The following is a 25,684-nucleotide window of genomic DNA, read 5'->3' on the forward strand; positions in this document are numbered from 1 at the left end:
TAAGATGACCCTGAATTTCAGGTCTTTCATATGGGCAAGATCACACCATTGGCGTAGTAATAATAAGTAATAAATAGTAATAAGAATACCATCTCCTAGTTACTAGGTACTTACCATGTATGATACTATCATCCCCATTTTACAACTGAGGAAAGACTGACACAAAGGTTAGTTAGATGACAGGTAAGTGGAGGAGCCAGGGCTCAAACCCAGAAGCTCAAACTCCAGGGCCCATGTTCTTCTCACCTTCTCTGTTCCTTACTGTTTCGCTGTGTCTGTTTTCCTCCCATAATTAAACCCTCTTTTGTTTACTCAAGTGCTGCTGGTTTGCTCTTAAAAACTTTTTACCCCTTCGCAGGAGCACGTTAATTTTTTTCAATTGCTTCTAAAATTTAAGGTACAAATATAACACTATACAGGAAAACATATTGTAAGACAAACAAAATGCACCATAGAATAATAAAACCCCGCCCCCAACCCCGCCTTCAGGACATGGATGCTGGTGAGAATGACACCTCTTTAGGTAGCAACAATATCTCCACGTGACAAAGCACAAAGCTCGCACCCTAAAGCCAACTGCAGAACTGGGCTCCTTTCCCAGCGGGTATTTTGCTCCTGCTTGGACCAGTCCCCGCCCCAGTCCTTGCATCCAGCTCCGCCCCCTGGTCGCCCCGCCCACTTTCTGGCTCCGCCCATCCGCCCTCCCGGGTACCTCAGACCACGCACTCGCCGGGCCCCCTGGCCGTCCCGCCCCGCCGTCGCCCCGCCCACTCTCTCGCTGTGTCCGGGATCTCGCCCCTCTGGCATACGCGTCGGCACTTGCTCCTCCCGCAAGGCGCCTGGAAGTGGAAGTGGGGACGAGCTGAGGCTCGTACTTTGGCTCTTTCTGGCTTTTGGTGACCAGGCCGCGTCATTTCCAGTCCCCGCCCGGCGGCTGCCGCGCTGACGTGATTCCCGGAAGTGGGGCTGGCGCAGGGCCGCCATGTTGCAGCAGGTAAGGGGCTGTGGCGCGGGGTGAGGGTGGGGGGTTCGGGTTGGAGGATGGGTGGGGAGAGGGTCGGGCGTCCCGGGGCTGTTGCGTGTGCGCCCCGGCTCGCTCCCCGATTCCGAGAGGAGAAGGGAGAGGGAAGGGATAGGAGACGGACGGCCCTGGACTGTCGTCCGGGGGCCCCGCTGGGCTCTGAATCCTCGGGGGGAGGGTGACCCCGACTGCGTTGAGGGGGAACAGCTTCCGGGTGTGGAGAAGCGCGTTGTCGACCGACGCGGGAGGCTGCGTGGCTCCGGTGCCGGGCTGCAGAAACGCTCGTGTGAAGTTGCCGTGGTCTTTTAAACTATTCGCGGACAGGCGAGCGTGAGGGGGAGAAGCCTGGCCCCTCGGGGTGCGCTGCGATCCTGTCGTAATAGGAGACACCACCCGGGCTTTGTGTTCAAGTTTCCGTCGCCAAACGAACAGTGAATTGGTGATGGTTAATGGTTGGTTTGTGTCGATGATACAAACATTGTGTCGATGAAACGCATCTGTGCCTATAGAGTTAATTACAGTCCACAAATTTACAACCAGAAATTAGTAAGAATAATCTCTTTCTATTAAAACTGCTGTTTATAGTGCAGTTTTACTTAAATGATCATGGGTACTTTTTTCTTATTGAGGGGTTACTATGGCCCTGGGATAGGGCTGTGAACAGTACACATTTCTTGCCCTGAATTGCTGGTGACCTGGAGGATGCTGGGGGATGGGAGCTTGTCCAGGAGTTGAGGTGGTGAGACGTAATAAGTTACATAACTAAAGATTTTCAGATAATGATAACAAAGGTAAGATGACGTAATAGTAAGTATCCGTTAATAGGACAACCTTAGGATTTATGGTCTGAAAAGACCACCCTGTGGAGGTGACTTGAGTGAACAAAGTCCAGTGATGGTTAAATTTCTGAACTTGCACCCCGCCTGAAGGAGGCTGGGAAAAAGCACACAACCCTACTGACTGTTCCCACTTTAAGTTGTGACCATGAGCCTCAAGTAAGCCCTTCATACTGGCAGGCAGTCATCACTACGTTTCCACTGTTCTCTCATTCTCCCAGCCTCCTAGGCCGCTACTAAAATGTCTCTATCTTCAAACTGCCAACGTTTCTTCCTTACCTTCTCTCAGCTTGTTTCACTGAGAAAATGGGAGCCATCAGAAGAGAATTATCATACCCCTTGCCATCTGCATCTTTGCCCTAATTCCCACATAGCCTCCCTTTTATTATAATTGAACTGTCTGTGTTCCATTCTCAGGCTGTGCCCTCTTCTTGTGCACTGGTTTCCATCCCTTCTTGCCTGCTGGAAGGAATTATTGGTCCAGCAATTCTCCCTTCTCTCTTGGATCATCCCCCCCCCCCCCCTTTTTAAAAGCGTGGTTACCACAGCATACAAACATGCTTTACTTGCTCCTATCTTAAATAAAAACTCAACTCCATATGCCCTTTCAGCTATCACTCCATTCTTTGCTTCGTAAGAGATTTATCTACACTTGAGTCTTAATTATGCTATTCTCTCTTCTATCCATTCTAGTCAGGCTTTCTCCCTCCTTCCCCTGCCATACTGAAACTGCTCTTACTGAGATCACTGATGATGACCTGTTAAAAATACAGTGGTCACTTTTCGGTTTTCCTCTTACTTGTTAGCAGCATTTGACACAGTTAATTGGATCCTCCACCTGGAAACACTTTCCTCACTTGGCTTCCAGGGTACCACCCTCTCCTGGGTCTGCTTGTACTCCTTAGCACCCCCCCATTGCTTATTCCTTCTCAACTTTCTGACCTGCAAATATTGGGGTGCCCAGCATCTGCCTTTGGCATCTTCATCCTTTTAGCTGCTAAGGGCAAGAACTTTGGAATCTTCTTTGACTCCTTTTCTCTTACCCCCACTTTTAATCTATCAGTAATTCCTGTCAGTTGTACCTTAAAATGTATTTGGAATCTGGGTACTTTTCACTCGCTCCACTGCATCCACCTTAGACCAAACCATTACTGCTTGGCTTCGTTACTGGATTAGTCTCCTGACCAGCTTTGTGCCTTTATCTTTCTCCCTTCCCCCCCTTACCTGTTCTTTACAAATTAATGCAGTAGTCAGAATTTTCCTTTTAACATGAGTCAGAATGTGTTAGTCCTATGCTCAGAACACTCTAATGGTTCCCCGTCTTACTCAAATTTTTTTTTTAAGTTCTTAATACTAGCAGCTTGAACTTTGTGTCCAAAACCAAATTCCTGATTTCACCCTGAAATGTGTTTTGCCCACAGTCTTCCCCATCTCGGTAAATGCAACTCCAGAGTGCAAAGCTATTTGTCCTTTTTCCTGTTTCTGGCTGTACCACTAAAATAAGTGAGAAGAAGCCAGTTTTTCAAAGAGCAGGGCAAGAGAAAAGTGTTCTAGATAGAATGAACCACAAGTGGGCACAAATTTGGCATGTGTAAGGAACTGAAAAGGAGGCTAGTCTGGCAGGGGCTTAGTTACTGTATAGGTTTCCTATTGCTGCTGTAGCAAATTATCATAAACTTAGTTGCTTAATACAAATTTATTATCTGAAAGTTCTGGTGATCAGAAGTCCAAAATGAGTCTTCAGGGGCTGAAATCAAGGTGTTGGCTAGGCTATGTTTCTTCTGGAGGCTCAAGGGGAGAGCCAGTGTGCTTGCCTTTTCCAGCTTCTAGTGGCTGTCTGCATTCCTTGGCTCATAGTTCCTAACTCCATCTTCAAAGCCAGCAGCGTAATGTCTTCATATTTCTCTTTCTCTGATCTCTACTTCCATTGTCTCATCACCTTCTCTGACCTCCCATGTTCTTACAAGGACCATTGTGATTACATCATTGGGGCCACCTGGATAATCCAGGATAACTACCCCATCTCAAGATCCTTAATTTAATCACTTCTGCAAAATTCTTTTTGCCAGGTAAATTTACATATTCACAAGATCCAGGGATTAGAACCTGATCTTTGGTGGAGTGAGAGGAGCCATTATTGGGCCTAACAGTTAATGGAGGGGGATGGCCTGAGACAAGGTGGGCAGGGGCCAGATTGTGGTATGTCATGATAAGGAGTCTGTTTTTCAGTCAAAGTGCTGTGGGTTTTAAGTAGGGGAATGAGATGATCTAATGTGAAAAGGTCACCTTGGCTGCTGGATGGAGATTGGAGTATTGGGACGAAGAGCGGAAGGCCTCAGCTTTTCATTCCATAGCATCATACAGTAGATCTCAGTTCTTCGCTGCCATTATTGTCATCTAGAGAGCTTTAAAAAATCCAGATGCCCAGATCTCACCCCAGACCAATTACATCTGAACCTCAGGGTGGGACCCAGGTATCAGGTTTTTTTGTTTTGTTTTGTTTTGTTTTTTAAATAGCACCGTAGGTAATTTCAGCCTGCAGTCAAGGTTGAGAAGCACTGGTCTCGGATCTGAATCCATTTTACATTTTAGCTTTAGTTTCTACTCCACTTTTATGCTTCACTTACTCAGTGGGCTCCTTGGCTGTTATACATTGTGTGTTCTCACTTCTGTTCCTCTAGTTAACGCACTAGAGTGAGCAGGAGGTTTACTTGCTCTGTCAAGGCCCAGCTGATAAACTCTCCTTCAGGAAGCTTCTCCACAGCCTCTTCCTTACCTGTTTGCACTTACATTTTTCCTGGCACTGATCACAGTCTGACACGTATTACAGGTGACTGCCTCCTTTGTGTTCTCTCATGCCTTCAACAAATGCTTTATCTCCTGGCCTGGCACTCTGCTTGACACTAGGATTTATTACAGTGTAATGATGGACCTTGCCCTCCAGTAGCTCAGAGTCTGGATGGAGTAGGGTAGACTTGCAGTAAGAATATCCTGAGATAATTGTTCAAATGGAGATTTGTTCAAGTGCTGTGGGAACAGGAAATGGTATGCCTGGGGATTTCCAGGAAAGTTGCTCAGCTATGTCAGTATTTGAGCTGAAATTTGAAAGATGATTTGGTGTTTGCCTGATGGTGAACTATGTCGGGGACAGGGAAGGGAAGAACTTTTTGGTGAGAGACAACATGAAAGGCAGATGGAGGGGAGAGAGCAGTGTTTTCAGAACATGTAGTAACAGTATTGCTGTAATATTCAGTGGGAGGAAGTGTCAGAAGGTAAGTAGGGGGTATCACATCATGAGCTCTCCCATGCTGTGTGTGACGGAGTTAGGTTTTACCCTGTGCATGTAGGGGCACCAAAGGAAGACTTGGGCAGGGGAGTGACATGGCAGGATATCCATGTTGGGAGGATTACTCAGTGGATACGAGAGGCTGGAGTAGAATTGGGGTGAGACTAGAGATGAAAGCAGGGAGGCTGGTGAGTGGCTGGCACTAGTGAGGGTATAAAGAGCAGATTCACTGTGGTTGAGCTGAAGGTGAATTGTAGTGAGTTGAGGTGTGAACCATTCTTAGAAGCCTAAAGTTATGGAAGGAAGGAACGCTCTGGGAAGAAAAGTAGAAGATAGAAGGGGAGATTCAAGATCAGGGTTTTTAAAAAATCTTTTCCGTGCTATAAAGGACACCTGAAGAAGTTTATATGCTGATTAGAAAGATCCAGTAGAAAGCTTTGAAGATACAAGAAAGTGTAAATAAAGGGAAAATTGACGGAAGAAGTCCCCAAAGAGGCAGGAAAAGAAGTGATTCTGAGCACAAATAGTTGGCTTTGCTTTGGATAAAAAGAGAAAGAATTGTGAGAAGGGATCGGGGAAACAAGGATGCAGTCAGGTGATGCTGTGAAGGCGCCAACAACATTTGGGTTTTCCCTGGTAGCCTCAGCGTTCTCTGACTTCACGTCATTTGCACACTGGTGCTTTTCTCCCACGGTGGTTTTTCTCAGCGGCTTGGGAAGGGATGGAGACAGCAGGGACTTGGATTACCAAGTGGGGGTTTTGCCAGGTGATTGGGGGTGGGGTGACGGAACTGTGCATGCCCTTTTCATAGGTGATGAATTCCAGGTGGCTGTGACCATGTCTTAATCTTGTCTTCCATTTTGGCAGCGTGCTGCCTTGCACGTAGCAGGCATACTCACTGAATGTCATTCTGCTTCATGGATATTTAATTTTCCTATTAGGACAGTAATGATGACACTGAAGATGTTGCCCTGTTTGATACAGAAGAGGAAACAGCTAATAGACCAAAAAAATCCAAAATCAGGTATGAGAATAAATTTTAACAGTTGTGTTAGTCCAGTTCTGTTCTGTCCATAGATTGGTGCCAGCTGATGGGATTCAAGGCAGAGTGGTCATGATGTACTTGTGAATATTGTGTATCACTAGTGTGACCTTTAATCTGAGACAGGTGACATTTCATATTTTCTTTGGAAATAACTGGCATATGGAATTTTACTCGACACTTGACTTTTCAAATCTACAGATCCAATTATGTGAACACTGGTGTGTTAATTCTAGCTACTGTTTATAAGAATTTACCATTTCTTTGTAATAGTTTCTATAGATACATTATACTTTGATTTATTATGCAAATTTCAGAATTGCATCTTTTTGTATAAACTAACATGAAAATATCAAGCCAAACATATTTCTATTCCAAGTTTAGTTCTCTCTAAAGAAATTCATTTAATGAAATCAAATTCTACCTAAACCTTGAAAACATACTGAGAGACACCAGTCACAAAAGACCACGTACTGTACAATTTCATTTATGCGAAATGTTCAGAATAGGCAAATTTATAGAGACAAATAGTACATTAATGGTTGCCTAGGACTGGAGAGGGGTGGGGTTGGGGTAAATGCGGAGTGACTGTCAAAGGGTACAGGGTTTCCTTTGTGGGTAATGAAAAAGTTCTAAAATTGATTGTGGTGATGGTTGCACAATTCGGAATATACCCCAAACCATTGAATTATATGCTTTAAATAGGTGAATTGTGTGGTATATGGATCACATCTCAATAAAACTCTTAAATATCAACATTGATGAGTACTTTGTCATAATGCCTAAAGTGACTTCTGAGGGCCTAGAAATTGTTTTTTAATGATTTTTAGATGTATGAAAATAGGATTCAGTCCTAAGACTGTGGTTTCCTTATTTCTCCAAGCTTGGTAAAGTTTCCTGTTATGTATGAGGTATGATAAAAAAATAAGGTGAATGTTTAAATAAAATGTATTATAGTAAAAGACACATTGACATTAATCTCTCTCAAAATACTTCCCCTAGCTTCTAACACACTTATCCCATCGTTTATTGCCACTTTCTGAAGCAGTTCTGGAAGTCCTCTTACGTGAGTGTCTTTAGTTGCGCTGTCGTGGCTGCCTCGATGTTCTGAATCGATTCAAAATGTTTTCCTTTCCTGATCATTTTGACTTTGGGGAAGAGCCAGGAGTTGCATGGTGCCAGATCTAGTGAATAAGGTGGATGAGGACACACCGTAATGTTTTTATTTGACAGAAATTGCTGTCCCAGAAGTGATGTGTGACATGGAGCCTTTTGTTGTGATCAGAAAATACAGTGAATGCTGCTGCCGAGTGCCATCCAACGGAAGGGCAGGGATCTTCAATACAGGAAGCGGTGCATCCAACTTTAGTAAAGTGTGTGACAAGTTTCAACTTGTTGGGTGCAGTCAGTCAGGTGTGAGCTATGGTTGACAGAGATGTGTTTTAAAGTGTGCTGTAAATCATCCTCCATTATGACAATGCTCTGTGTCACACATCGCTCTGGTACGGCAACTTCTGTCAAATAAAAACGTTACAGTGTCCTCATCCACCTTAATCACTGGATCTGGCACCGTGCAACTTCTGGCTTTTCCTCAAAGTCAAAATGACTATGAAAGGTAACTGTTTTGAATCGATTCAAGACTTCAAGGCAGCCATGACGGCACAACTAAAGACACTCGTGAAAGAGAACTTCCAGATCTGCTTTAGAAAGTGGCAAGAATGATGGAATAAGTGTATGCAAAGCGATGGGTATTTTGAGGGGGATTGATGGCAAATGTGCCTTTTACTGTAATAATTTTTTTTAGTTAAACATTCATCATATTGTTTGATCACACCTTGTATTTTGTGAAAGTATATTCAATGAGGTGTTAAAGTCATGTTTACATAGTGTATTTGCTGTGACAATAGGGCCCAGTCAAATAATGGCACTTATGAAAAAAGAGAGGTAGGTGGTTTGCTTCTTACTCAACTCATGTCTTTTGCTTTGACCAAACTGCATGATTACGCTATGGCTGAAGCATTTTTCATCTACATCCACAGTACCTGTGTAAAATATAATTGCATTTCTTGTTATGTTTTGGTTTTCAGACACCCAGTGGCATCATTTTTCCATTTATTCTTTCGAGTCAGTGCAATTATAGTCTACCTTCTCTGTGAATTTTTCAGCCGCAGCTTTATTGCCTGTATGGTGACAATTATCTTGTTGTTGTCATGTGACTTTTGGGCTGTCAAGGTAGGTTTGATTGTTTATATTTTGAAATCATATTTAATATGATGAGATTGAATGATGTATTAAACAATAAACAAAATGACACTTAGCATTTTGGATTGGTGCTAATACATCTTTTTGTTACCTTAGGCCTCATCTGGGTTAAAGTGCCAGGTGTATCAGATCACATATTGGTTATTATACTACTCACTTGTGTGTGCCTTATGTCAGCCTATCTCAGCTTTAAAATTAAACAAATAAAATGTGACTAGCAGCTACAGACCCTACATACTGCTTCTAATCCATACCACTGGTTTTGCTTCAGCGTCACCTCCAGCTGTGTTTTGTGTTTCTAGATAAGACCCCAAGATAGTTTGTTCACAAATAGTTAAGGAGTACCCACCATTTGTGAAGGCTCCTATGTGAGTTCTAGGGCAGTATTTCTCAACCTGGGCCAGTTTTGCCCCCTAGGAAACGTTTGTCAATGTCTGAAGACATTTTTGGTTATCATAACTGGGGTGGGGAAAGTATTCTATTGGCATGTAGTGGCTAGAGGCCAGGGATGTTGCTAAACATCTTAAGATGCACAGATAGGACAGCCCCCACAACAAAGAATAATTAGCCCAAAATGTCAGTAGTGCTGAAGTTGAGAAACCCTTTTATAGGGGATCGAAAGGAGTGTAAGAAATGTTTTCAAACTCAAAGACAATGATGAGTAGAGGGATGAATAGATAGATAGAGATAGAGATAGAGATAGAGATAGAGATAGATAGGTACATAGATAGGTGGACATGTGATGAAGTAACTGTCAGAATGTTAACTGTAGTCTCTAGGTGGTAGGTATATGGATGTTCACTCTAAAACTTGACTCTTCTGAGTGTTTTAAATTTTCATAGTATAATACAGTGATGGGAAAAAGTCAAAGGCTCCTCCCCCCAAAAAAAAGCAAAAGCTAATTTTGGAATTTCAGAGGCACATATATTAATTAAAAGAACAGTTAAGATGTTACAAGTCTGTTCACAGTCACCAACCCAGCCATTTTTAGACCTTTGATTCTTACAGATAACAGAAGTGCTTGGCTTGGTGGTAGCCAGTTTCCATAGATCACAAAATGCTGAGAGTGAAGAATACAAAGGTCTCTTATCGTTAGGCTTTTATTTTGTAGTCTTTGGCTTGTTTTTCTTTGAATTTCTTCTGTTGCTTTATGCTCTAAAGTGTTTACCATATCCTGATCACAGTTTTGTTTTGAGAAATGTTTTCTTTTTGTTAATATAATTTCTGTTTAGCCAGATAGAACACGGCCTTCGGTCAGTTCTTCTTGGTAGTTTCCAAACTCTTATAATTAAATAATGAAAGAAATCCTTCTGGGTTTAGGGTTTTAAAAAATGTGGCCAAAAAATATATCTTCTGATAAACTGGTCTTTTTTTTTTTTTTTTAAACAACAGCTTAAAAAATGTCACCCTTAAAGTCAAGATGGGGATATTATTAAATGAACTTGGGAAAGGGGGTAAGCAGTGATCCGAACCCAGTTAGAACAGAGATATGACATAATTATTATAGATCTCAATGCTGCTCTTCCATCAGTGTTTCATTTCCAGGGCCTATTTTTTTTACTTGAGCAAACCAAAAATACATGAGTTGCTTTCTTCCTACCCCATATCCAGTTAATCACCAAGTCCCATAAATCCATAGATTTTACTTTTTTCCTTAGGATTTCCATGCTTACTTTTTTCTACTTGGAATGTTTTCATTTGCACATAACCTTAACACAGGGATTCCTTTTTGTGCCATGGACTTCTTTCACAGTCTCATGAAGCTGAGTTATCAAGAGAAGAGATACAATTATTTAAAAAAGAGATAAATAAAAAGAGAAAATTATTTTTAAAAATTAAAAAATGGGGCTTTTGTTTTATCCTTACTCTGACAAATAGAGTAAAAAAAGGTTAAATAACAGTTTTAAAACTTTAATGGTAATTGTTAGTAAAATTTAAAATAAGTTGTGTGTGTTCCACCACATTGGAGAAGATAGGAGGAACTAAAACATAGTTCATACAGTCAGAGAAGGAAACAAAGCACATGTCAAGGAAGCTTAAATATCACAAGGCATAGTACAAGGTGATAGAAGTAGTAGCAAATTGGTTATAGCAGTAAATGTAATTTGATTAAAGTCTCTTTAAAGATAAGAATTGTAAGATTGGGTCAAAAATCAAAAGTCCAGTCAAAAATTTCTAACTAAAATTATGACATTAAAAAAAGTACAAGAAGGCAAAGATAGCATCAGACCAATTCACACAAAAAGAAACTTGGCATTGTAATATCATTATTAGACAAAATAGAAATGAGAGTAACAGCACTCAGAAACAAAAAAGGTCATCTTATGAATCACACAGTAAGGCTCATTCACAGACTGACATTACATCAAATTATGTGTGGTGAAAAACTGTTAGACGCTAGGAGAAGATAGAGGGAACATTATTGTGATAGGAGTTCACGTGCCACTGTCTTTGACAGATCAAAGCAACAAAAAATAAGTTAAGGTCTAAAGGATCTGATTGGAATAACAGGGTCACTTTTAGTAGCTATATTTGGAACTTTGTTGTCTAGGGATAATTTAATACCTTCTTGTTACGTTCCTGTGCAACATTTAACAAAAATTGATTAAATATCACAACAAAGAAAGTTGAAATAAATTGCTCAAAGCAGCTACATTTTCTAGTCCAGTGCAACAAAATTAGAAATTAATATAAAATGGTTGTCAAAATTGGAGTTAAAAAGAAAAAGCCAACCTGCTAAATATCTTGGCTTAAAAAGAAAACAAAAACTGTAAATATGGGATTATTTATACCTAATGCCACTGATCATCTACACACAAACTTTTGGAAAGTGTCTAAAGCTGAATTCAGAGGACAAATAATAGACTAAAGGCTTTTATTATTAGAGGTCTGGAAGTTTCAAAAACAAACAGTAAGCTTGAGAGAAATTATGAAAACAAACTAATAATTGATAAAAGCAGAAAGTAAAGAATTGGGAAATGGAGGCGTTTGAAATATTCTAAGAGCTGTTATTTAAAAATGCCAGTAAAATAGACCTCTGGCTCATCTCGGTCTTTGCCAGCTCTTTTTTTTTTTTTTTACTTAGCCTTTAAAGTGTTAGCATTTCTACAAAATTAATTTTGGTCTTTAAAGTTCTTCCTTCTGTATTCCTTTTCTAAGCAGTGCGATCTGTGCTTCTGGTTTCAGTTGCTTATCTTTAAGCCAGGCTGATTCCCAGATCTTTATCTCCAGTCCAGGTTTGTCCTCACAGCTCCAGACCTATCCATCTGTCTTCTTGACATTTTCACTTGGCTGTCTTGAAGACTTCTCAAATCAACATGTGTAAAATATCCTTATCATCTTCCGGCCCCAGAATGCTGCTCTTCCATCAGTGTTTCCTTTCCAGGGCCTATTTTTTTACTTGAGCAAACCAAAAATACATGAGTTGCTTTCTTCTTACCCCATATCCAGTTAATCACCAAGTCCCATAAATCTATAGATTTCACTTTCTTCCTTAGGGCTTCCATGCCTGCTTTTCTACCTGGAATGTTTTCATTTGCGCATAACCTTAACACGAGGATTCCTTTTTTTGCCACGGACTCCTTTCACAGTCTCATGAAGTTGAGAATAATGTTTTTAAATACATAAAAGAAAATATGTAAGATAACAAAGAAAGTCACTTATATTAAAATATGAAGACATGAAAAAGACAAATTTCTGATTTAGTGATATGTACTTTGTTAATGCATTAAATAGCAAGATCTAGCAGCAGGTCTCATTACTTTGAAAGCATTGATGAGTATAAACAATATTTTGTGATATCTGCAACAAGTATAGTTATGAAAAATATCTGGTTTTTATTGTATCACAGGTAACTGTTATTTAATAAACTGTTATTTAATAACAGTATCACAGGTACTGTTATTTCTACTGTGGTTGTCTACATTCATAATTTAAAGATATTTAGGCAGAAGTTAGTGAAAATATAGAAATGATTCTTCCTCCGCACCCAAGTTCACAGAACCACTGAATTTATTAGTGGACACCACTAATTAAAAATACCTGCATTATCAATTCCTCCTTACCCTTTAAATTTCATTCCTTATGTTGATTCCTCAGAGAGACATTTTCTGATTCCTGACTAGATCATATTTCCATATTAGACTCTTAAGATGTCCCACACCCCCCCCTCAGTACGTATCACGGTTGGTAATGGTACCCATACACATTGGTTGGCTGCCTCTCTTCCCCACAACACTTGAAGCTCCATGAGAACAGGGAATGTATATGCTATCACCATTTTATCACCAGCACATAGTAAGTGCTCAATAAATACTTGTTGAGTAAATAAACATTAGGAAAGCTATCAAAGTAATTTGTTACATTAATAAGAAAAAAGAGCTTGGTACATTTGAGGTACTAAGTCCAATACCTGTAACCATTGTCTTAGACATTTGGGCTACTATAACAATACCATAGGCTGGTGGCTTATAAACTATAGGAATTTATTTCCCAAGTTCTGGAGGCTGGAAATGTAAGATGAGGGTTCCATCATGGTTGGCTTCTGGTGAGGACCCTCTTCCAGGTTCCAGACTGCCGAACCCTCCTTGTATCCTCACGTGGTGGAAGCGGAGAGAGGTTGAAAGCTCTGTCTTGCTTCTTGTAAGGGCATTGATCCCATTTGTGAGTGCTTCAGTCTCATGACCTCGTCTAATCCTAATTACCTCCCAAAGGCCCCCTCCTAATAGCACGTGGTGGTGGGTAGAATTTCAACATATAAATTTTGGGGGAGATACAAACATTCAGTCCATAACAACCATTTAGAGATACACAGTTGTAAAATATATGTAGCTACAGTCAGGATATAGATAGGAAAAATAGGTCACAGTAGCTAAATAGCAAGGGGTTTAGGAACACATTAGGGAACTGGAGAAAGGACAAGAGTTCATGAGGGAAAAGAGAAGGGTAATGTTATGGATATGCTTACCCTGTCACCTCCACCTCTGCTGGTCCTGCCATTGCCATTTGGTTTGATCTTTTGTCCAAACCTAGTACGTAATAATAGGTCTTTAACTAGATATTATGGACATTAAGCTGATGCTGTTCTGTTTGTGAAATGTTACACTAAGATGTGACCTTATGGTAGATCTTTAAATAATGTTTTTAAAATTGTGTGTGTGTGTGTATTAATCTTTACCAGAATGTCACAGGTAGACTAATGGTTGGCCTACGTTGGTGGAATCATATTGATGAAGATGGAAACAGCCATTGGGTGTTTGAATCCAGGAAGGTAAACTGCCTCTAACCTCCGCCCCCCTTTTTTTTGAGTGTCTTCAATAAAATTATGTGTAGATTACATTTGACTATTTAAGGATGAAGTATTCAAGATTAAAAGTACTACCCCAAGTCACTGGGTGTGTCAACACTAAACCAGATGCCCTTCTAAAACTTACTACATTTTTCTGGCTACTTCAGACTAGAAACAGGTATGAACAGGAAAGAATCCTCAGAGAGTGGACTTTGGGTCAGACTTTATACAGTGTGCTAAATTGCCTCTGAGGGGCTGCCGATGAAGGATCTCTTTCTGATGACCTTCAGCCTTATGTTACCTGGCCTCATATGACAAGCTTCCAGCTTGTTCTGTCCTTCCTCCCATGGTCCTCTTCTATTCGGGGGCAGGAAAAAGAAAGAGAAGGATTGCAACTGGATAGAACATCTGAATTGATCAGAGCAGTCTATTTTTAAATTACGCCTTCAGGAGCCCTAGGGGGGCACTGGTCTAGGGTTAGCTGCTTATCTGTAGTGAACATTCAGTTTCCCTGTGGAAATCCATTTGGGAGGCAGAGCACAAAATTTTTGGAGACATTAATGATGAAATTGCTTGTCTTCTTGAAAGGGCCTTGACAGGTACTTCTTAGAAAGCAGCATTGTACTCAGTGAGCCCATATTCCTTTATTTTATAAAACCTACCTTGGAAACAGCTCATCACCCTTTTAAATTCCTGGGTTTTGCTAAGTCATTGTGTAGAATCCCTTAATTCCATTCCTTTCTCTGGTCCCTGACTTGACCTTGTAGGATGACTATAGCTTTGATTTCCTTGATCCCCACCTAGGAGGAATCATTCAGAGCTTCCTTATGAATAAGCAGTGTAAGTGCAAGAAGAATTGAATAGAAGCCTGTCAGAGATCACCCTTACACTGTCCACACTGCCCTGAAAATGCAAAATTCTTGATTTGAAACAAAGTATATTAAAACCAGTTCCTAAAATTATAATAGTGGTAGATCTACTAACTTTTTTAGGGAGGGGTGGGTTCTAACTTAGGACTTGGGTTGTCTGTATTAATTTATTTGAATTGAGGGTAAGTTGTTTTTCATTAAAAATGCTAAACTTTTTATTGATATTGGTTATTAAATTCATATTCTTTTGTAGGCGTCCTCTCAAGAGAATAATCCTATTTCAGAGGCCGAATCAAGAATCTTTTGGTTAGGACTTGTCACCTGTCCGGTGCTGTGGGTCATCTTTGCCTTCAGTGCGCTCTTCTCCTTCAGAGTGAAGTGGTTGGTGAGTATAAATGTGGAGCTACTGAGCAACCCATTAAGATGCCTAATGGGTGATCATAATAAGCAGCCATCAGTGTCAACGTTAGAGACTTATCTTGAATAGGCAGCTTCATTATGTATTTCCCAAGTTTGGTTTGGTTTCCCAACTCTACTTTTTAAGTACTGCAAGCAGAGTCCTGTTACAGACCCCGTTTCACCAGTTCCCCAAGCCCCTAGCAGAATTTTGACTTCGCCTACCTTATATAGAGATTACCTTATTTATCACATTATTGTCTTGTTGGGTGGGGATGTTCAGTAAACTCCAAACAAGTTGAGCTTAGCTTGTAACTAACAGAGTGGTCCTTTTGAAAGTATTGGTTGGTAACCTGTTCTGTCTGTCCATTGCTTATGTAGTAAATCTTCCCAAAACTTAGTGGCCTAAAACATCTACAGTCATTTTATGATCTCACAGTTTCCCTGGTTCAGGAGCTTGGAAGGGGCTTGTGTGGAGGTTCTGGCTGGGATCTTACGCAGTTGCAGCTAGAGAACTGCCACTGGGGCTGGTGTGGCTTGCTGGGGGCTGGTAAGGCATCTCCTCTCTCTTTATGAGGTTCCATGGCCTCCCACGTGGTCTCAACACATGGCTAGTTTGGGCTTCATCCTAACTGATGGCTTCATGGCAGTTAGACTGCTTACTTGGAGGGTCATAGCTCCAGGTCACAATCTGAATTACCTTTTACAACTGTATTAGTTTCCTCGGGCTACCATAACAAAGTACCACAGACTGGATGGCAGAAACAACAAACATTTATTTTTTCATAGTTCTGGAGCCTGGAAGTTTCAGATCAAGGTGTTGGCAGAGTTGGTTTCTTCTGAGACTTCACTCCTTGGCTTGTGGGTGGTCATTTTCATCCTGTGTCTTCACGTGGTCTTCCCTCTGTACATGTGGGTGTCCTCATTTCCTTTCCTTATGAGACCATCAATCATATTGGATTAAGGCCCACCCTAGTAACCTCGTTTTATTATAATTACCTCCTTAAAAACCCCATCTCTAAATGCAGTCACATTCTGGGATAGTGGGGTTAAGACTTCAACATACGAACTTTTGGGGGACACAGTTCAGCCCATAATAACAACCTAGCTTCAGAAGTCACTGTGTCCGCCTGTCCACCTTCAGGGGAATGGGAATTAGGCTCTACACCTTAATTGTGGGGGGAGGGTAAGAAAGTTCTAGAAGAGCATGTGGAACAGGATATACTGTTGCTACCATCTTTGAAAAATATAATCTGTTACTTGACCCAAACTGAGTCTTATTCTTTTAATTATTGAGTTTGTCTTACTTAACTGTTGATATCAGATATATTTTGGCCTTAATGCTTTTTATCCCTATTTTTAATACTTCCTTATCTCTGTTTTGCTATATAGGTTCTCTTTTTCTTTGTGCACACAAATAAATACTTCCCCTTTTGCAATTTGAAAGGTATATTGTTTAGTTTTTCTAGTAATCTTTATTGCATGTTTGTATCATACCCTGTTTCATGAATCAGGAAATGTATTTAATAATATCTATTGATTTCCTGCTGTGAAAGATGGTAAAGTTAATACACATGCTTTCTCCCACCTTTCCTCCCTGCATTTTCGTTGGATTTTTGTTGGTTATACAGTTGATCTTTGACCATCATGGGGGTTAGGGGTACTGACCCTCCTGCAGTCCAAAATCTGTGTAGAACTTTCAACTCTCCAAAAACTTTACTACGTAATCTTATTTTAGTTATTTTAAGCAGTGTACTTAAACCTGTTTATTGACTTCAGACTCTGCTTTGAAAGGGAATGAAATAAATACTCTTATACTCTCCTTTGTTTCTTCCCTGTTTTATCACCTGAGTTTTGTTTGTTCCAATATTATTTTTGTTGTCAAGGTTCATAACACCTTTTGAAATGCTATTTTTTACTGGTTGTTAAGTCTTTGATATACAGTATTTTAAAGTATATTGATTCAGTCTTTTTATTGAAGCTTTTTCTTTTATTTCCTGGTTGGCTGTATTTCATTGTTGGGTGATTTTTTAAAAAACCTTGTAGGTGTTATTTTCCTTTTGCTCTAAGAATATGAGCCTGTTGACTTTATTCTTGCGTGATGACTTGGCTAGGTTAATATTCTTGGGTCACAGCTTTCTCTCAGCATTTAGAAGACATTACTTCATCATTTTCTGTTTGGAATTCTGTAGAGAAATCTGATCCATGTAAGTGAGTGAATCATTTTTCTCCCTGGACAAATAATTTTATTATTCTTGAAGTTTTAAAATATAACCAGAATGTCTTTGTGTTTATCTTTTTCTATATTAATAATTTTTCTGGAAACTGTGTTCCCCTCTAATATGCAGGCACAGGTTTTGCTTTGGATCAGGAAAATTATCTTCTGTTAAGTCTTTAAATTTATTTATGTTCTTTTTTTTTTTTTTTTGGCTTCTCTAATTCTGAGGTATCATTTATCTCTGTGTTGGGTCATTTTAATCCATTCTCATCTACCATCTTTAATTGCTTTGATCGCTCATCTTTTCCTTTCTATTTATTTATTCAGAAAATAATTTTAAGAGTCTGCCATATGCAAGAGCTGCTTGACGCACTGGGGATAATGTTAGGGGCTGATATAACTGCTCCGATAGAGCTTACATTCTAGTGGATCAGAGTGTAGACATTCAGTAAATAAGATGGCGGACGGGTGGGGCAGGGGCAGGCATTCAAATTCGAAAGGTAATGGTACAAGGTAAGTGGAGAGTGCCAAGAGGAAGAACAGCGAGTTGCTTTAGATTGGGTGGTGAGCAAAGGCCTCTCTCTGTATTTTCTTAGCTCTGCCAGCTTCATTTTCATCTCCTGTTGTGTTATTTTACTTTCATTCTCTTTGAATTCTTATCTCTAGGTTCTTCCACAGGGTGAAGTATTCCCAGGAATGCTTTTATTTTGGTGGACTGTATTTCTTTCAGAATAGATTCTTCACCTATCTTTTGCATATTCTGTTCCTTTCTTATTTTCATTTTTTGCTATAGTTTTGCATAGATGCCTTTTTCCTTTTCCCCTCCATTTTCCTCCTGCTTACAGTGGCAGCTCTGTCCATACCTCTTTACGCTGGTTTACTGTGGGTGAATTCCCCTTGACTGCCTTCCCTGTTACCTTGAGATAGTCTTTGGTGGCCTGAAGGCGCAGGTGTGGGGAGGAGAATGTAGCCAAGCCTCTGGCTGCCTTGGCTGGCTTGTTGGGGTTTTGCCTTTTATGTTGTGAAGTTCCTCTTTCCTGGTTGGGTGTGTACTTCTCTGGTTCTGCCCTCCTGCATTAGGTCATTCCTGAGGACCTGGAGTTAGCAGCCATCTGGCAGAGACAGTCCAGTCTTTCTTTAGCAGTGCTTCCTCTCCCCTAAAACAGCAGGGAAGGTTGTGTGAAAGGTGGTTTGGGCTCCTGTGTTAAGACCACAGGGTGGGAAGGTGACATCACCCAGGCTCTCCATGATTCTCTTTCCACCCTCTGTTCTCCCATAGTCATCAGCTTGATGACTGGGTGTGCTTGCTGTCCTCCTCCTACCCCATCAGGAAGGCATTGCCATCAAGCTGTTGGGATTTTCCTGCTTTTGTTGGGTCTTTATTGGTGGTGTTGGTGGGCGGGAGCTTCTGCTCTCCTGTCTGTTTCTGCATTTCTCCTTAGGGCTGTCTATATCCTCTGGCCTTCTCAGTTGGTAGGGGTGGTGATTATTAGTGAAATTTCTCTTAGAGCTTCTTTGTAGAGTTAGGAGCTGTGCAGTGACACCAGCTGGCTCCTTCTCTGATGACCTGACCTTTTTAAATATTGGTATCAGCTTATTTGCCTTTTTTAAAAAAATCTGTTTGCTATTTATATATTGGAAGGGGGGTCTTGATGCACAGCTTCACTACAGCGTTGTAAACCAGAAGGCTGCTTGTTTTAACTTATAGATAAATCCATTTTACAGTTTGTTGCCATTGAATAACATTGATGCTCAGTCTGCACTCAGCTCCTCCTGGCCTGTTTGGTGCGTGAATACCCAGGAGTGCATGGGAAGTTGAAGGAAATTTATTTACGTGAAGACATAGTTCTATGTTTATTTAGCTAACCAGCAATCTTATATAATTCTAATGTATTTATTTCTGTGAAACATACATTTAGAACAGAAAGTACAACTCTACTTCCTTTACTAGGGATTTGAACCTGTTCCTTAATTAAACATTTGAATTCTCTAACTTAGAATCAGCTGTATAGCGTGTTAAGGAGAGTCTATCTGGATTGGAAAAAGATAATTCTGCTTAGCTGTCTAGCTTTTTACAGGTGTAAATGTTTCTCAGGTAATTCTTTTAATGGTACATGAGCTAATGAGTTGTTTTTTAAAGAACTGGTTGGCAAACTATGGCCTGTAGGCCAGATCCAGCCCAACACCTGTTTTTATAAATTTTTATTGGAACACAGCCTTGCCTGTTTGTTTACATATTGTCTGTGTCTGCTTTTGGGTTTGAATGGCAGAGCTGAGTATTTGCAACAGAGACCACATGGCCCACAAAGCCTAAAATGTTTATTGTCTGACCCTTTACAGAAAAACTGCCAACCCCTGTTCTAGAATATTTAACCATGGGATCCCCTCATGTTGTCCTAATTAACTTTATTTCCGTAATATTTAAAGAGTAGGCTGGAGTTTCTTATTCTCAATCCTTAATGGTCTTAGTGGGGTCCCCTATAGGATCCCTGATATGACCACAAGGAACCTCTCTGCCGGTGCATTTCCTCCTAATGCCCCATCCCCCACCAGTGCCCTGCCTGTCACAGAAGACAAACACCTGTTGATTGCTGCCTGGAGGCACTGGTTTGCTTTCTCAGAAACCTGTTGACACATTAGCATAGAGCAGAGATTCACCTCTGCATGCTCTCAGTTTATTGAACTTGATCTATTTCTTGACCATTCTTTTGTAATTCTTAAAGGAATAATTAACATTTGAGCCTCTTCTGAGTCTCTCTTTTTTTCTATCTTTACTCACCCATGGAAAATACTAGAATGATCCTCCCACTGAATCCCCAGGGGCTAGCATGGTGCCTGGCATATAGCATGTGTTTAGTAAGTATTTGTCAGGTGGCTGATGTACCTTGTGCAGAACATATGTTGCATAGGTCTATTCTGGCAAGTGAAGGAGTCTTATTGGCATAGCCTACTTTGCAGAGCGTCCTTTTCTCTTTCCCGTGGTAGTCTCCCTTGTCTCATTTATGGCATAGAGAAAGCTGAGTCGATTTTACCCCCGTGATCGCTGATGATTTTTCTCTTTCCCAGGCAGTGGTTACCATGGGTGTGGTTCTACAAGGTGCCAACCTATATGGCTACATCCGGTGCAAAGTGGGCAGCAGAAAGAATTTAACCAGCATGGCTACATCTTATCTTGGAAAGCAGTTTTTAAGACAGGTAAGTGTTTTCTGGATGTGAGAGTAATTTTGATGTGGTCAGCAACTAATGCAATGATTTCTAACTCTTGTAGAATTTCATTTTTATTAGATACTTAAAAAAAGTTTTTTAAGGCACTTGCTTACTTATGAGATGATGGTGATAAAGTTATTTTAGTTAATCTTTGGAGGCTTTTAGGACATCCTAGAAATGTATTGTCAGTGTCCTGAAATTATTTTAAAACCAGACAGATAAACTACCATTGATAATTACTTATTTTTTAAAAATTACCTTAAGTTCAGTTGCTTTCCATTAATTCTGGGACTCTGTTTTGAAGAATGATAGTATATGGTTTTAGGGTGTATAGTAAGGACAAGTAGAAACAAAATAAGACTCTCTAATTAAAGATCATTTAAAAGTACTCAGATTTTTTTTTAAAGAACATACAGGTTTTACTACATTTCACCAATATGAAGATTTAAATTAGGGTTTTCAGTGGGATAAGTAATAGTCATAGGCAAATAGTTATTGGGAAAAATTGATTAGTCTTTGTTTCTGTGTAGTAGGTTGGGCAAGTTGTACTGGACAGTGAGTGGTTCTCGAGCTTGAACATGCATCAGAATCACCTTGAAGGCGAAAACAGATTGCTGGGTCCCACTCCCACAGTTCTTGTTCACTGGGTCTAGGGTGGGGGGGTCTCATGTCTCACAAGTTCCCAGGGGGTCCTGATGCTACTGGTCCTAGTATTGTGTTTAGATAACTAAAGCTCTGGGAGATTAAGTGACTACTCAAGGATATACAGCTAATAAATGGTACAAAACTAGGGTTCAACCTAGCTCTCCTTTTGAATTCATTGTTCGTTCCATTCTACTGTACAGTTTTCCCTGTACAAAAGATAAAACATAGACAAAAGGAGTATTCTTGTGGGGACGTGATTCTGCTCCTGACTGAGGGTTTTTGCTGTGGTCCACCTTATGGTAGTTGTCACATGTGTACTTAATAGTTTTCTCCTTAGGATTCTCAGTGTTTCTCAAATGGGGATGGACACTGAATACAGGAGAAGTTGAATGTTGAGCCTGACAACATGGATGGGGTTAGTTAGGCTTATGTGGCCCCCAGTGAAGCTCTGCTAAAATGGGACTGGCTGGCTGGACATTTGGGTGGTTCCATTGATTTACTTCTCCAGCATGTTTGTAATTTTTAACATAATTGGGCAATTGAATGTAAGTTAGTGTAGTATAGAGCTGAATGTTTCCCTAATGCTTTGAAGTCTGGTATGTTAAGTAAAATAGCTTTTCATATTAAGGTGTTCTTACTCTTTTGCAGAACACTGGGGGTGATCAGACTTCCTGAAGAGAGTGAAAGCCTGTGTGTTCTGTTACATTGGGGAACAACTGAAGAGATTCTTGACTCTGAACCTTCTAGAACTCAGTACATGTTGCAGAGAGGAGTGTTGGGTTTGTTTTTCCATTTTAAAATTTACTTAAGGAATAAAAGGAAGATTTTTATTTCGTATTTTTTATTTTCTTTCTAGCGTTTGGGGTTTGAAGGTATGACATTGCTAGAAACATTGTCAGAATTTGGTTCCTGGGTATATAATGTGTATGCACAGTCATGTAGTATCCATATAGCCCAAATTAATGAAAGTGTTTGTGTTCGTGTACACACGTAATGGAGACCTTTGCATTTTGATCCATAGAACATAGAAGGGTGTTCTTAAACTATCTCAAAACTATGTGTGTTTATATATTATTTCTGTAGATTATTTTCAGAAGAAGGTTTTTACTTCCCTGGTAACAGTGAGCACTTTGGCTTATGTGTAAGTTAGAAATAATTTTTTATTTTACAACTTAATATATACTTCATGATGAAACTTCTTATCCTAGGCATTCACAGGCAGGTGAAAACCAAATTTGGGTCCGTGGGTGAACTAGTTTCTAAAATTTTGTTCATCTTTGTTTGTAACAAGTCACGTATTTAAGGTTCAATTAATATAAATGGATTTTCATAGTTTATGTTTAAGGGATACCTAGAGATTGTTGCTGTTCTATTTATTTTTTTGGAAAAGGAAGCTGGGCTTGGCTTTGGAACTTCCTAGAAGAGCATTAATGGTCGTTGGCCTAATGAAATCTATCTTTTTTCCTGGAAAGACTAGTATTCTTATGTCTTAGTGAGAATAATCATTTAAGTACTTGGCATAATAAATACCTAAAAGACATTTTATTTTATGAATCTATTTTTTTTTTCTTGCTTTAATGGGAGTATTGTAAATCATGCTTTTGTATTAATGGTATTTCCTAAAAAGCAATATATGTAATAATTACAAACTATTATAGACATCTGTAAATTCTGTTGTAGGTACACTGTAAACTTTGTTGGAGTCTTAATCAACAGATTATTTTGTGAATGTATTTATACATTGTTAAAAATTTTTTAAAGATGTTTTGTTTAATTAAATAAGTGTCTTTTTGGAGTGATAGCTTTGAAGGTGCATAACTTTATATTTGTATAAAACTCTACTGTTTACAAAGCACTTTGACGTGTGTAATCTCATTTGATCCTCACGATAAATCTGTTTTGTGTGATGCCTGTTTACAGGTGGTGAAACGGAACTTCAGGCTATTGAGTAACTTGCCCAAGGAAACATATGTTACAGGAAGACCTATCAGGATAGTTTACTGTTTTTAGAGGAAATATTTGTCTTTAATGTCTTTTCCTTTCTTAAGAATTACTAATTTATTAAGTCATTAATAAGTGCTTGTTTGCCATTTGACTTATGCTTATCTGGTGAGGAAAGTTGATGCTGCAAAAAGACATGTTATTATTTTGAAAGCTCTAACCTGAATCTTTAGAGTTGAGAGTCTTAACAGGGTGTCCCTATACACATTGGTATAGGTTTTGATGTAACTATGTTATTTGAACCCACAATCCTAAAAATCAGATATTAATTGAATTTTAGAATATGCATGTGGCAGGATTTACCACTTACCTTCCAATATCCATTTTTTTCTTCTACATGTTTCCCACTTATTAGCTGGGACACAGCAACAAAAACAGCTTTTCCCAGATTTTCTTGCTGCATCTTGGTGTGGCCATGTGACTGAGTTCTGGCGAGTGGGTACACTTCTAGGAAGTATTCCTAAAAGGAGAGGCATACCCATCCCCTCCACTTTTTACCTTCCTGCTAGCTGAAATGTAGACACCATAGAGGAGCTTGAGCCAGCCATTTTGGAATGGGGCAGAAGCTTCATTTTGTGAATCTCAGAGAGGGAAAGTAGAGATTGCGTTCCCTCTCATGGGATAGCAGCCTTGAACTGCCTATCTAAATTTTTAAGTGAGAAACAAACTTCTTTCTTGGTTAAGTGTTATTGTTTCGGCTTTTCTGTTGCTATAGCCTAACTGAATTCTTATTAGTACAGTGTATTTTTAGCATCCCCTGTAATTCTTTCCATTATATAGTATTTTAAGATATATAATAAGTCGGTAAATACATATTCAGCTGTGCTAACTTTTGCTGTAGTGCAGTGAAATTTCATACTAGTGGAACTTTCTTCTAAGTCTTGGGTCAACACTTAATATCTATAATAAATAAAGCAGAGGTGCTCTAGTGGAAACAGATTAGAGGGTCTGGAATCACCCTCTCAGCCCTATCGATCGATTTCCAAGGAGTCTCCTGAGCCACTGTTTGCAAACCACTGCTAGGAAAGGTGAAACCAAAGTCTATTCCTGGTTTTGAAGAACACAGTTTCAAATTGTATGTTAAATATACTTTTCAATTCAAAATAAAATCCAAAGAGTATCTCATTCTTGTAAGAAGCAGGAAACACTCCTTAAAACCTTTATATTGTTCTAAGGAAGAAAGGAAGAAGCGTATATCATTTCCTAAAGGAGTTTAATTTAGTGCCAAGAAAAATTATAATCTTATATACAGAGGGTACCATTAAAATGTAGACATTTTAAGAAAGGAAAACTGTATTAAAATTGTAATATTCAATATATACCGATCACAAAGATGAATACAAGTCACATTTGACTTTTGCAATTACAAGAGGTGCTCAAAGTGGTTACCATCAGTGTAATTTTAATAGTTTTTTCTTTCTTAAAATATGTATACATTTTTTTTGGCATCCTCTGTATATAGTTTGAGCAGTTTTTTGTCCAGTTCGTTGTAATATTAAAGGCTTAACATAAACCTCCATGTTTTAGTTCATCAGTTATCTGTGTAACTGTTAATTTCCTCTATTAGTAATTTGTTCAAGTACAAGTAACAAAACCCTGTAAATAATAGTGGCTTAAACAGCAATAAAAAAAGGGTTTGTGTATTTTTCTACAAAGAGTCTGAAAGTAGGCAATTACTACTTTCAGTTACTAAACAATTCCGTAGAAAGCTGATTTTGGTCCCTATGGTCATTACCTCAGGGTTACAAGATGACTGTCCTAGCTGAAGATGACTCATCTATATTTTTTTAAAATTTATTGGGGTAACATTGTTTAATAAAATTACATAGGTTTCAAGTGTACAATTCTATACCCTGTTTCCCTGAAAATAAGACTTAGCCGGACATTCAGCTCTAATGCGTCTTTTGGAGCGAAAATTAATATAAGACCACGTCTTATATAAGACCCGGTCTTATGTTATAGTAAAATAAGACCGGGTCTTATATTAATTTTTGCTCCAAAAGACGCGTTATAGCTGATGGTCCTATTTTCGGGGAAACACGGTAATACATCTGTATGTTGCATTGTGTGCTCACCACCCGAAATCAAATCTCTCACCATATGTCTGACCCCCTTTACCATTTTCTATCTCCCTCTTACCTCCTTTCCCTCTAGTAACCACTATACTGTTATGATTCATTTATTTTTAATGACTGTAGAAGAATGGAGGCTCTGGTTGCATCTGTTTCCTTGTATCAAAAGCAAAAACTTTCTCATAAATCACAGGAGACTTTTGCTGTTTCTTGTATCTCACTAGCCAAATGGTGTCACCCAGGAAGAAGTCTGGGAAAGTAGGTTATTAAGGTAGGCACATTGCTGTATTGAATAAAAGGGATTTTGTTAGTAGGGAAAAAAGAGAAAGGGACGTTGGGTAGACACCTAGTGCCTCCCACATGCTTCTCGTGGGGCTTTCCGTAGAGAACACCAGTGGCTGTGGTGGCTAACACTCTTGGCTTCATTTCTACAGTCAATAAATAGCCTTTGATCTAGATAGGTTTTTAACGCCAAGTTTTGATGCAAAGCACAGCTTGGTAAGATAGTTCTGTGAGGACATAGGCTGATGTACTCTTAAGTA

General features: G+C 39.5%; 1 protein-coding gene across 3 annotated transcripts; it reads left to right on the forward strand.

The window, feature by feature from the left end:
• The first annotated feature begins 707 nt into the window (after positions 1-707).
• TVP23C (trans-golgi network vesicle protein 23 homolog C) lies at positions 708-22,924 on the forward strand. 3 transcript variants are annotated; one of them, XM_019712526.3, is made up of 7 exons: positions 708-994; positions 6,085-6,167; positions 8,273-8,417; positions 13,627-13,716; positions 14,857-14,988; positions 20,288-20,412; positions 21,718-22,924. In XM_019712526.3, the coding sequence occupies exons 1-6, from the start codon at positions 983-985 to the stop codon at positions 20,366-20,368; spliced, it is 543 nt and encodes a 180-aa protein (XP_019568085.1). In that variant the 5' UTR covers positions 708-982; the 3' UTR covers positions 20,369-20,412; positions 21,718-22,924. The 3 variants fall into 3 exon arrangements, with proteins under 3 accessions (XP_019568085.1, XP_019568084.1, XP_088658035.1); XM_019712525.3 differs by having other exon boundaries at positions 714-994; positions 20,284-20,412; XM_088801909.1 differs by lacking the exon at positions 708-994 and adding an exon at positions 1,454-1,473 and having other exon boundaries at positions 20,284-20,412.
• The last annotated feature ends 2,760 nt before the right edge of the window (positions 22,925-25,684 follow it).

The sequence above is a fragment of the Rhinolophus sinicus genome, chromosome 12, assembly GCF_057876585.1.
Source record: "Rhinolophus sinicus isolate RSI-liver-muscle chromosome 12, RSI-T2T, whole genome shotgun sequence".
In the NCBI taxonomy this organism is placed as follows: Eukaryota; Metazoa; Chordata; class Mammalia; order Chiroptera; family Rhinolophidae; genus Rhinolophus; species Rhinolophus sinicus.

What these genes read in the sequence shown, in the direction of transcription:
- TVP23C (XM_019712525.3), top strand. An exon ending in CCAAAAAAATCCAAAATCAG is followed by an intron (nt 6,168 to 8,272) that starts GTATGAGAATAA and finishes TTTGGTTTTCAG; the next exon opens with ACACCCAGTGGCATCATTTT. An exon ending in GTGACTTTTGGGCTGTCAAG is followed by an intron (nt 8,418 to 13,626) that starts GTAGGTTTGATT and finishes AATCTTTACCAG; the next exon opens with AATGTCACAGGTAGACTAAT.